Genomic DNA, 16,792 nt, shown 5'->3' with positions numbered 1-16,792 from the left:
AGCCATCTCTTGGAAATAGCCACGTACCCTCCACATGGCTACTGAGGGCCTAATTCCGGAAGGAAAACACTAAAGGCAATTTGAAATAATTCTACTATAAACTGGGGTTAATGCTACTCTTGAAAAAAGAACTAACAGAAGTCCCATTCTTCACTCCAAATAATTTCGAATCTTGTTCCAGAAAATAATTCTTAATTTACTAGTAAAGCAAAGGGACAGAAGAGCCGTTGAAGCCAGCATTTTTTAATAAAAAATGGAAGTATTTCTGCTCAGTTGACTTTACAATTATCCCTAATAACCATTATCTAGCATACCTAAAGAACTAGAATGTACAACATACATTAAAAAACATTCATCTGTTCTACCCGAAAGACGACCTTCCTGATGAGTTAGTTACCTTGCAGAGTAAGTCCCAGTGAATTGATATTCTGCAGAGTCTTCACAGTCATACACTAAAGACAATGGCAACTGGACCAAGAGTCTATCTCTTCCTTCACGTCCTACCGTGTCTTTAAGAACTACCGTTACAGTTTCATCATCGTAAAACTGTGCATCTAGGCAACTGTAAGTGCTAGAATTGAAACAAGTTTTGTTATAGCAAAGATGACCATAACTACTGAGAAAATACTGTATCATAACCTTACACTCGTACCAAGCAAAAAAATGTATAATAAAAAGTCAAGTGACATTCCAAACAATAACGTTTAAAAATATATCATTAGTTTGCACTAAAATCACAGTTACCTGTTGTACTGATTATTCACAAATATTTGTAGGCCCTAAAAATAGGTAATCATGAAAACAGAAAAATCTGTGAGGTTGGTTCGCAGTTCCCGAACACTCCTGACATTAATGATCAGGCCTTAGGCGTATGGAAATTCCATGAACAACATCTTTATGTATTTTGAGTTAACTAGACTAGAATGTAAAAATACGACTGACATGAGGGCACAACAACTTCAAAGACGTTACCAGAGAAAACTTTCATGTAAGGAAAGAGAGGGAGAAAAGATCAGCCCATGATTAGTGTCAGTTCTTTCTTCTGCAAAGCCTTAGGGGAGCCTTTTGTGTCTTAAGAAAATCCCACCGGACTAAGAATAATGCCACCTTATATTTTTGTTGGTCCTAACAAGAACCTCAGCCACCTGCCCCTGGAACCACATCACTGTCTTAGTAACAGGGAGCACAGAAGCATTAATTATAGGAAACCATGCTACGTAAATTCCTGCAGCAGGGTGGTAAGGTTCTTTTCAACTGTAAGTGAAAACATTCTCTATGTATAAAACATGTGACCAATCCTGCCCCTATGTTGCAAGTGAGAAAAGCCTTCTAGTTATGTCATCACTATAACTGAGTCTAATCATAGTCCTATAATTTACATTTATTAAACACATACACATATCATTAAACACACACACACACACACGTCCAAACACATTTCAAGATTTACCTTCTTCTCACTTTCTCGGTTGTGGCATAAGTGAAGCTCCCAAATTTAATAGCAATTAGTCCGTTACTTACAGATCTTGAAGAAAGAAGGGGAGAAAAAGAGACTTTGTGGAACAACCTGGATAGCCAATAATCTAAATGCTTGAAAGAACATGATTGTCAGTGTTAGTACATTTACCTAAACACCAAATCCCAGACTAAAATACCATTATGTTCACTCTAGAATACTGATAACTATTTTAAACACCTAGATAGGTCAACCTAACATCAAAATTACAACTTGGTTTAAAATCGTATAGTCACCAAAGTAGCTAGATATCTTGTAAAGTTAAGGACATCTGAACAACCAAATTATTTCTCTTTGGCTACATCTTGGTCTCAAAAAATGTCCTTGAAATTCAGAATTAAAATCACTTAAGATACCAATAGCATTCCGAGTATGATTTACCTCTTAGAACTTTTACTTTGGATTCTCAAAAAATTTCTCTATAGGTGAGGCCTCTTGTTTAATGAAAACCATACTTAACCTGAGGTAATGAGATAAAAATCCTTTCTATAAGACCCAAAATAGTTTTGAACTTCTACAAGTTCATGAAATGTAATCCTGAGTATTTTGCTCTTGTATTTTTCCTAACCCCCAATAAAATCCTACATGTAATTGCTATATACCAACACAAAATTAGATAATCTGTTAATTAGAAAGGATCATGTAGCTTCCTAATTTGGCACTGGGATCAAAATGACGTGAAAACTAACAACACTTCAGTGATAAACCTAAAGTCACGAGGTAGCTTAATTAAAACTTGAAATGTAGGGAAGGGAAGCTGTATATTTTATTATTAAAAATAATAAAATCTTATCTCTTCCAATTTAAACTTTAGAGTAATACTTACTGGGAAATATCAGTATGTCTCCTTAAGATGCACATTTTATACAGTGAATCTTCTAAAATAGTAAAAAGAAGATAATGCAGATTTGAAGTTTTATTATTCCACCTAAGGAAAAAAAATTAATGTCAAAACATGATATTTAGCTATCAATACACAGAACAAAATTGTATTGCTCACGTGATAGGGGAGAAACACACACTTACAGAAAAGGAAATTTGAACAATCTACGTGTAGAGTCCTCACTAAAACAAAAGGAAAAAAATTAAGAAAAATTCAAATTGGCTGCTGGATTATACCATCAAAAAGGTAAACAGAATTACCTTCTAGCATCTCTATATAATGGAATACAGATTGCTTGATTCATTGATTTTCCAATTACATCCTAAATAAAATAAAATTAAAAACAGTATTAGAGCATTTACATATACACAGACACATGAGCATGAAGTGGCTGAACATTACTGGTTAAGTCTAGTAAAAAAAATCACCTATGGCACCAAAACTTTCACACGACACACTTTAGTGACAGTCATAGCAGTAAGAAAAATAAAATTTTGAGCTGAACAGGACTTTGGAGATTAGCGCATGGCAGGTTAAGGTATGTAACTAAGACCATTTATAACAAATACTAAAGATGCCAACATCTTTCAATAATCCTTTTATTTTTAATGTATGTAAGAAACTAACAATAAAAGGGAATGTTAGTGAGGACCGTATCAGACTGCCATTTTTGTCAGTCAAAAACATTTAAACATCAGCATTTCATATGGTTCATCTTAATAATTATGGTCATTTACATAAATGAGCCACATATGGTAGAGATAATTCTTGCTCCTACACAAAAACATGCATTTCTTTCAAACTTACTGCTGGCTTTTGCAAACATTGATCAATAATGTTCTCCATCCGTCTTTTCACAAAATGCAATGATTTTCGAGGATAATAAGGAAACAGCAAAGGACTTTCTGGTTTCAAATAAAAACAAAGACAAAAACAAAAAGCTATAGCAAACCAGATGATTAGGAGAAAATACTATTAGAACCAGCCCACACAGTTTATCAGATGGTGGAGCTCTCCATGGCCATTTCATTACACCTTCACACAACCTCATTGAAAATGAGCATAGCCTCTGCCTTTCACCATCTCCTGCTGCCTGCCCTCTAAAAAAACACAACAAGCTGAATCCTAGTGGCTTATTATTCTATATACTATTTTTCCCACCAAAATCCTACAGTGTGCTTCTGTTGGCTCTAAGAAGAAAGGGATGGTCTGGGAACCATAAGACATATAATGAAACAAAGTTCCTTCTTTTCTATTCTTTGTCACATATGTAGTGACAACAGCAGCCCAGTATTGTTTTGGAAGCGTATGATACTAAAAATAAAAACAGGAGGCAAAAAACTAGTGCTATGAAAATAAGCTCTTTACTTTAAAAGGCTACTTTATCAGTAGAAAGTAATATATAATTTAGCATTTACGGACACCAACTATGCTAAGTTCTTTTGATATGTTATTTCCATTGCTTAAAATAGCTGTACAAAGCAAACATCGTATCTTCCATTTTACAGATAGAAAAAGAGGCTTAGGAGGCTTAGGCAATGTCCACTGTGAAAACGACCCAGTGCTGAGACCTATGAATCAAACCCAAGTCCAACGCCTGAAGCTCACCCTCTTCCACTGTGCCCTGCAGGCCTTCCTCGCTTACAGCAGCATCTCATGTCCCAGCTAAGCGGAACGAAATACATTTTAATCATGTTAACATTTTAAGTTCCCAGCAGGTGACAGCTGCTGTGGTATCACAGAGGGATATTTGGTCTTAAACTCCAGTTTCTGGCAGAGCTGCTAAAACCCTTGGAATTTCCTGAGTGATAAGGGTAATAGGAAAATCTTTTGTTTAGTGAGGCACCGCTTGCCAGGCTCCTAGACAGCTTCAGGATGGGGGCTGGAGCCATAAAGACCAAGCCCTGATTAGAAGCTTGGAACTTTCAGCCCCAACATCCAGGGAGGGAAGGGGAGAGTGAGTGACTTAACCAATCACGCCTGCATAATGAAAACTCCACAAAACCTCCTGAACAACGGTGCAGAGGGCCTCCGGGCAGGTGAACACTTGGAGGCTCTGGGCGGTGGTGCCCCTGGTGCTCCCTGCCCCTCCCGCACATGTGCCCTGCGCATCATTTCCACTGGCCACTTCCTTAGCTGTATCCTTTATAATAAACCAGTAAACATAAGTGTTTGAGTTTTGTGACCCATTTTAGCAAGTTATCAAACCTGAAGACAGGGCATTGTGGGAACCCCCAAATTTGTAGCCTGGAACCCAATGCTACAAGTCTGGGGACTAAAGTCCCCAGACATGGGGGCAGTCCTGTGGGACTGAGCCGTTAAACCGGTGGTCTGGGGCTACCCTAGGTAGTTAAATCATAGGATACACATTGGAATTAAACTGTAGGATACACAGATGGTGTCAGTATTGGTTTCATGAGGGACAACACCTCTCATTTTCGTGCCCGAAATGCTTTGGGTAAAAAGAGCTCAGATGCTAGCATACTGACTGCTTATGTGCTCTGTGCCAGGCACTATTCTAAGCGCAATATTTAATTTATTGATTCTTCACAACAGCTTTTTGAGTGAGGCACTATTATCATCCTCATCTTTAGAGGAGAAAACTGGGCACAGAGAGGTTAGGCAACTTGCCCCAGCCACACTCCTAGGCGGTAGTAGAGCAAGATTCCAAGCTGGGCGTGCAGCGTCCAGCGCACCGACCAGGATGCATCACACGACGCCGACCCTCCCGTGTACCCTAACGAAGTTCATGCAGTAAGCATTTAGTGCTTCGTTTTTGCAATGTTCAAAATAAGTTTCACTCAAGTTTTCTTAACAGTTCCAAAATGACAGTCGGTATTACTTCATACTAGACTAAGAAACTGGGAGAATAGTGAGCTTGTTGAAACTCACATACCAGCAAAACCTCCAGCACTTAAAAGATAGAGTTAATCTGGAACGTATCTCTGGTAAATTTGAGGCCAGTAGCTAAGATGAGGCCTCTCTTCTCAGCCGCAGAAGATGTGGGGGAGTACGGGGGTGGGATCTACTTTAGCACAACCAAGTTCCCAGGACGAGCATTAGCACAATACAGCGACAGGGTCCAGGTGCTAACACTCCTGGCACATCCCCTTCTCGGGCATCCTTCCTTACTCCTTGGGCATCCTGATTAAATACAGTAAATGAGTTGAGTTGGCTGTACCTCTATTCTCCCTCCATTCAATAGCTAACTTATATCAGTGTACCTCTCACGTGATCTCAAGACTCTCAAGCAACACAAAATATGTTCTGCCCTGAAAAAGAATTTGGACTTTTAGGGTTAAAAGAGCAAGATGCAACTTCTGGGCCTCAGAGAATTCTCTCCCTCCCTCCTTCAGCCAGCCAGTCAGCCAGCCAACCATCCATCCAGATAAGCACCAACCAGATAAAAGTCAGAGACTACTACTGAGTCCAATTACAAATTCAGGCTCTGTAGTTAGCAGAATCCCAGCTCCATCACTTCCTAGCTTTCATGATCTTGGGCCTTCTTTAACCTTCCGTTTTCTCTTTAGTAAAATGAGGGTAACACGTACCTAACCCATAGGCTCTTGTACGGATTACAGGAAGTAAAACGTGTATGTGGCTATTATCCTAAGGACCTAAGTAACAGTTGAACTATGGCCAAACTACTCTTTGAGAAATCAAAGAAATACTTACTTAAAAAATGTTTTTATCTAAAATGATGAGGTTCTGACCTATTTAATGGTTGCTATTTTGTGTTGCATCCCTAATAATGCAGGTTAAATAAAGTTTTACCATATCAACATTTTATGATCTTAGAAAATGAAAAGGCATAACAAGTAAACAAAGACCTACAACTTCAGGAGAATGCAGTGATGCATTATTGTGCTTTTTGGAATTAACAAATTGGAATCGGCAAAACAGACTTCTCTGACTAGTAGTCTCTATAGTTGTCTTCCCAATATCCTACTTTTTAATAGAGTTCAAAACAGACAATATAATACTTAAGAATAAGCAATCTTACTACATTGCGGTAAATATCAGAGTGTTTTTGATCATGGTAATGCCACACACTATTTGTTATTCTGCTGTTTCTCTAATCAAGTAAAATGGACACAAAAGATAACTCTAAAGAACAGATAAGTAAGTATTCAGCAAGTGTTCAGCAAAACTGTAAGCTGATGTACTGGTCTCAAGTAAATATAAACATGGCCCACATCACTTGGTTCATGAAATACCTTTAAGGTGGCTGCTGTTCTGAAGAAAGTCATACCACTGGTTTCCTTCTGTGTTCGGGGGTGAGACAAGATCATCATCTTCATCTTTCAAGTACTAGAAATGCAGAATTAAAAATTTTAATGTAAGAAGCCAAAGGATTAGGCTTCAAAAGTTGTTTATATTTAACATTATTCTATTTAATAAGTTAGTTTGTTTTGCTGGCAAGTCCTAAAAAGTGCAGTGCTAATATTCTAAGTGACCAAAATTTGCTAAATGCCAAGCAACTAAACAAACTGGTAAAAGATTAGAATGCTAGAGATGTAGAGACTATAAATTGAGTTTAAATTTTGTGTTCCATTTTCATGAAGCATATTTTAAGCTTATACGTGTAAGTTTGTGAATTAATTGGAAACTGTCAACTGTCAATCGACTCTCTGGCAGTAGTTCTCAAAGTGAGGTCCACGGACCCCTGAGAGTTCCCAAAATGTTTTTAGGAATGCGTGAAGTCAATACCACTTTTATAATAATACCAAGATGTAATTTGTCCTTTTCACTGTAATGAGACATCTGGACTGAAGATCAAAAGCACAGGTGGGAAAATCTGCTGGCACCACCACCAAGACTCAAGGTAGTGACACCAAACCGTATGAGCAGTCATTATATTCTTTGCCACAGACAGTTTCGCTAATCTCTGATGAAGCTATTAAAATTATTAATTAAATCTCAATCCTTGAGTACAAATCTTTTTAATATTCTGCGTGACAGAACTGGGAACTATACATAAAGCACTTTTGCTACACAGCAAAGCATGATGGTTATTATCACAAAGCATTTAGAAAAATATAGTTGTGACTTAAGCCAGGCGCTCTTTTGTTGTTAATGGAATTCCATTTTTATTTGAAAGAATGATTGGCAGAAAAACTATGATCATTCATTCTTGGGTATTTGGCAGCTATCTTCTTGAAATAAATAAAATGAGCCTGTCACTTTAAGCAAACAACTGACAGCATTTGTTGCCAATGATAAAATTCAGGCATTCAGGCAAAAATTAAAATTCCGGAAAACCTGTATCTGCCACTGTGTGCTTGACAGCTTCACAGCACCTAAAGACTGATGAGACTGGTGATGATATTACTAAAATCTGACTTTTGGACACTACATGGAGAAAAGTGTCAGCATATGGAAGATCTGCATAACTCAGTGAAGCAGTATTTTCCAAATGGCCGATACACGGTATTATAAAATCACGCACGGGTAAAAGATCCATTCAAAGTGCAAGGTATGAAAGGTCCACTGATGCAATTTAGATCAACACTGAAACTACTGTCACTTGTCAGGATTTAGTGCAGTATCAAAGAATATCCACAATTATCTAAAAAGGTATTAAAATACTTCTCCTTTCCAAATACACACCTGCATGAGGCCAGACTTTCTTTATATACATTAAACAAAACAACGTATTGAATGCCAAAACAGATTGAATGCCAAAGCAGATGAGAATCTAGCTGTCTTCTACTAAGCCAGACATCAAGAGATTTGCAAAAATATAAAACTCTTTACTAAGTTTTGTTTTGTGAAACAGTTCTTTTTCATTAAAAATATTTACATTGACATGTAATGGTAACTGTTATTTTAAATAACAATGGTTTTCATTATTTTTAAATAAATTAAGATACAAGTTTTTATTCTGTTTAATTTATAATTCCTAATAATATCTACCACTGATAGCTATAACCCACATGAAAGCTCTTTAGGGTCCTCAATAATTTTAAGAATGTAAAAGGGTTCTGAGACCACAAAGTTTAATTAAACTGCTACTCTGGTTTATTTCACTAAAAGGATAGGGCTACTATATAACTGGTATTATATTACTTTCTATAAACTCTGGATAATAAAGACTAACACTGCTAATGTTTTAAAATCAGTGTTTAAAAATGAAACCAATTAATAACTAAGTTCAATCCAAAGCCCATACCTGACCAACTTTTTCAACATTAAAGTATTTTCCTTTTCGATTATAAAGGTCTGGAGCCTAAAAAGAATAAACATAGTTTAATTGTTAAGTCAACTAACAATAGAAAAAAAAAGTCTAATACTCAAACCAAAAACTTTATTTTTTAAGAGAGCAATTAGTGGCAGTTACTACTCTTTTTTTTTAATGGACTATAAGACACACATACAAAGCAAAGTTCAATTTATAGGCTGTATGTTTAATAAATACATACAGCCATTAATTAGTCCAATGGTTTAAAAAGCATAACTGCTAAGAACTTCAAATGAATTGGATTAAATTTGATTACTTCTTACCATTACCCAGACTTATCGCAATTATTAAGGAAAAAAACAGCATCACAGAAATATCAATTTCTTACCTCATTGAAATGTTCAGTAAGAAATTCAGCAACAAATGTGATATCTTTTTGAGTCATCTATCAAAACCAAAAAGAAACAAAAATCAAGATAAAAGAAAGCTTCCCAATAAAAGAAATATTGTGTAATAATAAATATGACTTTTTTTTTTCACTATCTACTAAAAGCCACAGGACAAAGAAGCAAAGTTCCTTCGAAGAAACATCAATAGAAATCCTCAAGATTATGTAAATCTGAAAATATAAAATCCTGGGGTTCTGAGAAGCATGGAATTAAACATTTAAACCCCTTTTCCAATCAGCCAATCCAATAGCTACAGAACTCCTTATAGCCTAAGGTTGTTCATTATTTTATGCCTGTGCTAAAACTTCATGTGCAAAGTCCCTCCTTTGGGAGTGGGGGACTGGAAACCCAGATAAAAACCTCAACCTGCGTTAAGGAGTTCAGGGCTGCGAATCAGCAGTGCTGCTTGCTCCAGCCGTGGCCTCTGCTTCTTCCAGTGACCCTTGCTTCACCCTACCCCCAGTTCTTCAGCCCTCAAAAAACGTACACATTTAGGTCCTTCCGAACAATTAACATGTTTGATCGGCCAAAATAAAGCGGGACGTCAGAGAAACAGCTAATGTGAACTTTCCCAGTTTGCAAGGCCAGTCACCTGCAGCACAAAAGATCTACTTTGCGTCAAGAGTTGTGACCCCTTACTCGTTTAGTCCACTGAGGCAATTTTAATGCTCTCCTTTTTTTCAGGTTGAAAATTACTTAATCTATCTGCATCAGTTTAGACAGGGACGATTACCGAGCCACAGTAATCGAGGGGGAAGTTTGCCCCTATTCTGTAAGAGCGTCTGAGAAGAAGACTGTACTGCAACTTGTCACAATCCTTACAGACAGAAAGAAACTTGGCTTACAAGGTATCAACAGAGGTATGGATATCTAAGGATTAGATTTGCAAGGAACATAAAAATGCACTTAAGATGTAGGGAAGTTAAAGTAAGAAATACAAACACCCTAAGTTATATAGATTATAAAATCTTACATAAACACGAAAATTATACGTTTCGATAGTCATAATAAAGGTATTCTGTGAAATAAAATATATACATGTATATATAACATGCAAACTTCTTTTAAAAATAAAAGGCTTACTAAGATTTGTCTCGTGTCTACAGCAAAGTTGAGCTCACAGGGCATAATTACAATGTTAGGGAAATACACTATTATATACTACCTTATTCAGCTCAGGAAGTACATGGTCTTCTGTCATTCTCAACATCGCTGTAAAGAAAAATTTAAAAACTGTTTTTAAAGGAAAACTGCAAACACAACTTTAATTATAGATGCTTTTCTAAGACTAAATGTGTTTCACCGAACTCAATTTGCAATTTTCAACAGTTTCTTTTCACCAAGTAAAACTCATTGTCTTCTAAAAACTAAAGGGTAAAGAATTTAAATTTGATTTATATTTTCAGGTTCAAAACGGTTGGTCCAACCCGCCTAAACTATTATTGTTCATTTTCTCCTTCAACTCAACCCATGGGACTCCAGACAAACAAACCTAACTGCTGCCTTGTGCTAAGACTACATGTGCAGGGATTCCTCCGTCTAAGCTGGACGTTTCTTTTCTTAAAATCTTGCCTCCAAAAGCCTTAGAATAGCAAACAGATGTGTTTCTTTCCCTTGGGCTTCTTCACTACATAAAGATATTTGCACTAAGATTTACACGTGTATACATACACTGGTATCTATACACTGTCTTTAATATCTGTGGCTGACTCTGTCTTTTCACAGGGTTGTTTTCATCGATACTGCTTTTGTGTCACGCCCACCCAAGTCATAACGTACGCTGCGTGCGCTTCTGCTAGTGTCTGAGCATGCTCCTTGTGTTTGGTCAGGAAAAAGCACGTTGGACGTGCTTCTGCAAATACAGATTACTTCAGAGACCATTTTTAATTAATTCAAACTTCTAAATTATCAGAAAAACCAGCCATAATCTAGTTCCATTCATTTATTTATCCATCCAAAAATTATTTGAGCATATACAGGTGCTAGGGATACAGTAAAATAAAAGAAGTCCCTGCCTTCATGGAGATGACATTTTACAAAAGAGTAAACCAAGGTTATAGAGCTAACTCGTGGCAGAGCCAGATTACAATGCGGTCTCCAGTGCCCCAAATCAGTGCGCTTTCTACAGCGTTCTGCTCTAATGATAAGGACTGAGAAGTAAATTCATTTCTCTTCTAATCTGGCTTCTTATTACAGCTGGGACATGCAAGAAGAATATAAACTGCCCAAATTACTCAAATAATTGGAAGGAAAACCAAACTACTACTTCTGTAAAAGAAAATTATTCCTAAGGTTTTGCTCAGTTTTAATACTGTAATTTATTCTAATTAACAACCCTTACTAATTAAACAGGCTGGCCTGATGAATGCTCTGGCTCCCCGTTCTGGCTAATGTTGGTACAGTGCTGAGAAAAACTTAACAATTATAAATGTCAACATCTGCAGATCACATTCATTATTTTTCAGGAGCAATTATATTAGGCTGACACATATGCTGTCAGTTTTTAAAATATCAGAATTGAAGATCTCGGCATTTGTTGAAAGGATGCTACTGTGTTTCCCTGAAAATAAGACCTAGCTGGACCATCAGCTCTAATGTGTCTTTTGGAGCAAAAATTAATATAAGACCGGGTCTTATATAAATAAGATATATAAATAAGACCCGGTCTTATATAAGATAATATTAGTATAATATAAGACTGGGTCTTATATTAATTTATGCTCCAAAAGATGCACTAGAGCTGATGGTCTGGCCAGGTATTATTTTTGGGGAAACATGGTAGTATATGACTGGTAATTTATTTCCTACTTTACTCTTTAGATTTTTAACAAATGTGGGATAAATTCCATTTACAACCAAATTTTGGATATGTTGGAGGGAAACGTATGCTGGATTATTTCAAAGACATGAAGAGAGGTCACAGAAAGAACAGTAGAAATGGACCTAAATAAAATATGCATACACTGTAGAGCACTATAATATTTAATATCAAGTTAATACATATTTGTTAATGTGTATGCAACGATCCTGTGAATATACAAAAAAGGCCCTAAGTGGTCTGCATCCGATTTACTAGGGCATCACCGTCCAGTAGAAGTGACAATGGAAATGTTCTAGCTCTGTGCTTTCAACATGGTAGCCACCAACCACGCGTGGTTACTGAGCACTTCAAAGGTGGCTAGCATGACCAACAAAGTGAATATACAATTTTATATAATTTTAACTCATTTAAATAGCCACCTGTGACTACTGGCTACCATAATAGATAGCAGAGATCTAGAGACAGACGACTAAAATATAAAACAGGAAATAAGCTACTCAGTGCAGAGGCTCTGTCATATTTTTTCTTTTTCTCTCTCTTTTAAAAAAATCTAACACTTAACAATGCCTAATACACAGCAGGGATTTAAAAATGTATTTTAACCCAAGGAGACATTACAAGGTAAAAAAGGGTTAATAATCAGCGAGTGATAGACAAACAATACTACAAGTTACATCTGTGGGGAGCTGGGGGTGGATGCAGGTATAGAGTAAGAATGGCTATGTAGTGACAACTGCTGAAAATAAGAGTAGAAAGTGGTTCATTTATATTATTCTGTTTTATAGGTATCTGAAATATTACTAGAGTAAATGAAATATTCTAAATTGATACTCCCACAATTTTAAAAGAAGTATAAATAACAAAAATGCTTTAGTCAATTAACTTACCCACATAGAGCCACCGAAAAAATGCTTTGAAGTTTTTCATACTACTATCTATAACTCTAAAAAGATAAAAATAAATCAGAAATAAAATTATTACATGTGATTCACATAACACTGTTAAATTGTCGTGAAATATGGTAATCCTTACTGTTCTATTATATCCTACCTGGATGACATTTAAGCCTTTAGCACAGATTTTACAAATCAAACACACACCCAATCATAAAATTTCAAAAGAGCAAATCCTGATTCTTTTCAAAAACAAATAACTCAGATTCTAACTGGCTATAACAGCCTTGCCACACACTGTGTAATAGTCTCTCCTAGCAGTCAGTAAAGTATGAAATCCTTTCTAACTTTGCAAACAAAAGAAACCAGAAAAAAATAGTTCTCAGCATTATTCTCATTTTAAAAAAATACTTACTAGTCAGTAAGAAAAAACATCAACCCCAACAGAAAACTATGATTATAAATTTGTACCCGGTCCCTACTTCTGATATACATAACTGAAAATTATTTTTGGAAGTTGATTTTTTTGTTCTTATAAAAACAGATCCCAAAAGTTGAATTTCCTTGTTCTTTACACAAATGTACCACCAAAATTAAGCGTAATAAGTGGAAGACACCTTCGTCTTGATGAAACTGTTTCTGATGTAGAGATGGGTATCATTTAAAAAAATCTCTTTAAACTCACCTCTTTAAGATAATTACTCTAAGCAAATAACAACTGCATTTTTCATTCTCAAATCTCAAAGCCCCTTCCAAGCAGTAAGTTTCAGAAGATTAATAGAGAGTTAGGTCATTATCATTAGCCTTTCTGTACACAATGAAACCTCTGACCTAAAAGACTGCGACATCTCCTACATCGCTAAGCAACATGATCGAAACTCTCCTGCAGCAAAAAGGAAAAACAGGAAAAAAGTTCCTTTGTGTCTTTCCCAATCAATACTCTCACTTTAACCCCAGGTAACCACTGATCTGTTATAGATTAACATCAAAATTCTCACTGCCTCAGTTTCTCCATCTATAACCTAAAATAATGCTATTTTCTACTTATTTCAAAGGAGTGAGAAATCAAATAAACTACCTTTCAATCATATTGAAAAGTGATCATAGAAAGCTTAATAGTTTATATTTACTCTTTGCAAATATGGTGAACCAAAAAAATAATGTAACACACAGGAAAAGCAATGTAACTTTTCCTCTCATTTTGTCTTCTGAGCATACGCATCTATAACCTCTACTTTCTAAAACCCCATTAAAATGATGGTGGATTGGTGGGGAGGGGTGTATGTGTTATAAACTCACACACACACACACACACACACACACACACACACACACACGAAAAAAGGACAGCAGAAAATAAAATAAACTCCAGAAATGTCGCTGACGGAGGACGGATGACTGACAACGCTCTAAAGACGCGGCCTTGAGCCAGACAGCACACAGGAGCAAGCCAGGAGCCAGGTGCCCTGCAGAACCTCAAAGACGCTCAGTCCCCAGGAAGGTCAGGTGCAACAGAAGACAGCAGGATGACGTGGGGGGGGGGGGCTGGACACAGGAGGACAAACTGACATACACACTGGTCAATATGTTATTTCCCCCCAAATACAAATGCCTAGGGGTTTACCTTCCAGAGAGACAAAAACAAAATAAAACAAAACAGGGTTCTTCAAAGAAACGGAATGCACTGGGAAGAGCTGAGGCAGGTCCACATGGGCAATGGCTGCACAAGGCAGAGCTGGCACACTGGCACTCAGACTGGCTTTGGGCTGGCCCTGCACTCAGAGATTCTAAGCAGCTTTAAATTGCCTCACGAATAAATATGAGTAAACCATTGGGCATCAGATAGTGGAAGGAAGCTTCCAACAAGAGACGAAGACAAACAGAAAAGTGACCCAGGAAGACGAGATAATTCAGGGAGCAGCAGAGACTTTTAAAAAATCTAATGAATGTTCTTGGAGAGATTTGAGAAGATGTCACATCCACAAAGCAAGAGCAAAGCTTTGAAAAATGATTAAAGAAATAAGAAAACACATTTGGAAATTAAAAGATGAGACTGTCGTAACAAAAACTTCAGGGGAATGGTTCCAGGCAACAATCTCGTCCTCTACCCCACTGGTTACTTACTCCAAAGTTCACATCCTAGACCCTGTCATTACCAACTTGAACCTTCTACCAGTCCATTTCAAGCATCCCACTCACCAACCACCACCCCCTATCTTTCCACTGACCTCTTTTCTGTACCCCAAAATTTGTCCCACCAGGACTACCATCTACTGGTTTTACCACCTTTGACTGCCTCTCACCCCCTCATGTCCTCACTTCCCTCCTCAACCAGCTCAGATTCGAAGTGCATCCTTTTAGTCATGTCCTTGCTTCAATTCCCTCGCCTCCCTTTTGCTCTGTTCTCCTCACTAAGCTTAGTATATCTAACTGCTCATCTATCCTGCGGTCCCCACTACTGACTGGAGAAAACCACACAGCCAGGCTGGCTGGTCTCACTTGAACGCTCTCATGAATGCTAAGTGGCGCTTAACACTACCAGCAAACTTCCTGTTTCATGAGCCCATTCACTTTCCTATTGTACTAGACAACTGGTTCATAGCTCTTCCGTTATTCTTTAACCTCCAACACCACCTCCCATCCTTACCTTCAGCTGATGACAGAACAGGTCCTATTTTATTAAGATAACAAAAACAATTGGAAATGCTCCCACCTGCTCATGTATTAGCATCTGTGATGCTCTTCTCAACCTTCTCTCCTGGAACTCTGGATGAGCTACTTTCTCAGCCTCTTCCCAGGAGCACTAGCTCCCATTCCCTCTCATAAACTCTTGCTCTAGCAATCCACCCCTCTTTGCTATCAATTGTTCCCCTTCTAGAAGAACATTCCCATCATATACAAACATGCTCTGACTTCTCTTCTCCCATTATAAAAAGATAGAAAAACCCAACAACTGCTTCCAGCGACTAGCCATTCCCTTTATAGCAACACTCCTCAGAGACTACATTTGCTGTTTCCTTTGCATCTGCTCTCATTCTGTATCGTAAGAGCTCCTGTAACTCCAAACCAAAGTGGCTCTTAACAAAGTCACCAATAATCTATTCTAGTAACATTCTGACAACCTATTCTATCCTTGGTCTTCATCTTATGTGACTCAGCGGTATCTGAAACCCTGTCCCTCATTCCTTCTTTTTCTCCATTTGGCCAGTGGGACACCCACTCCCCTGGTCTTTCAGCCTCTCGTCTCCTTTGCTAGCTCCCCATCAAGCCCATGTCTAAATGCTGGAATGCCCATTGCTCAGTCTTCAGATCGCTCCTCCTCTCGAAGCATGCTACCTCATCGAGGCTCACAGCTTGAAATAACACCAACGGGCAGCTGGCTCCCAAATTCCCATTTCCAGCCCAGACTCCTCCCTTGAATGTTAGTCTCATAACAGTATGTAGTGGACAGCTCCACCAGTGCATCTCATAACCATTTCAAACTTAAAATGCCTAACACATTGACCCGGTGATCAAAATTAACATCACTAAGGAGGGGCATATGGACATCGTTTGCCTCTGGATATGACATCTTATGTGGGACACTCTACCAATTACGTAGTATTCTAGCCTGGGATGTATAACCTGAATCTAATCATGAAACATATCAGATAAATCCAAATTGAGGAACATAAAATACACACATACATACGTATGAGATATATTTATATCTACTCCAAGTCTTTCCCATTTCAGTAAATGTCAATTCTACTTTCCTAGGTGCTCAGGACCTAAACTTGTATTTATTCATGACTCCTTCATTTTGCTATCCATATACAATCATTCAGCAAATCTTGTTATTTCTACTTTTAAAATATATCCAGATTCTGACCATTCAGATTCTGACCAATTTCTCTCTTGGCTTGTCCTTCTCCTCCTATACTCCATTTACAACACTAGTAAAGAACAGGAGGGATCTTTTTAAAATGTAAGTCGTATCCTGTCACTTCACTGCTCATAACTCTATAAGAGCTTCTTCTTATACCCGAGGAAGCCAAGGTCCTTACAAC

The 16,792-nt window shown here is 37.5% G+C and overlaps 1 protein-coding gene across 3 annotated transcripts in view; it reads right to left on the bottom strand.

Annotated features, from left to right (window-relative positions):
* The window catches only part of ANAPC4 (anaphase promoting complex subunit 4), a 35,089-nt gene that overhangs the window by 1,131 nt on the left and 17,166 nt on the right, over positions 1–16,792 (bottom strand). For all 3 annotated transcript variants that reach the window (XM_074321960.1, XM_019743882.2, XM_019743881.2), the window contains 11 exons: positions 12,738–12,793; positions 10,195–10,241; positions 8,969–9,025; positions 8,572–8,628; positions 6,617–6,710; positions 3,207–3,304; positions 2,660–2,721; positions 2,543–2,581; positions 2,343–2,444; positions 1,451–1,525; positions 398–571 (listed from right to left, as the gene is read on the bottom strand). In XM_074321960.1, coding sequence (XP_074178061.1) covers positions 398–571; positions 1,451–1,525; positions 2,343–2,444; positions 2,543–2,581; positions 2,660–2,721; positions 3,207–3,304; positions 6,617–6,710; positions 8,572–8,628; positions 8,969–9,025; positions 10,195–10,241; positions 12,738–12,793 — 861 coding nt within the window. The remainder of the gene's footprint in view (positions 1–397; positions 572–1,450; positions 1,526–2,342; positions 2,445–2,542; positions 2,582–2,659; positions 2,722–3,206; positions 3,305–6,616; positions 6,711–8,571; positions 8,629–8,968; positions 9,026–10,194; positions 10,242–12,737; positions 12,794–16,792) is intronic.

This window comes from Rhinolophus sinicus, linkage group LG02 (genome assembly GCF_036562045.2).
Source record: "Rhinolophus sinicus isolate RSC01 linkage group LG02, ASM3656204v1, whole genome shotgun sequence".
NCBI classification, from domain to species: Eukaryota; Metazoa; Chordata; class Mammalia; order Chiroptera; family Rhinolophidae; genus Rhinolophus; species Rhinolophus sinicus.
The sequence above is the reverse complement of the archived record's forward strand: the minus strand, read 5'-3'. Positions and strand labels throughout refer to the sequence as shown.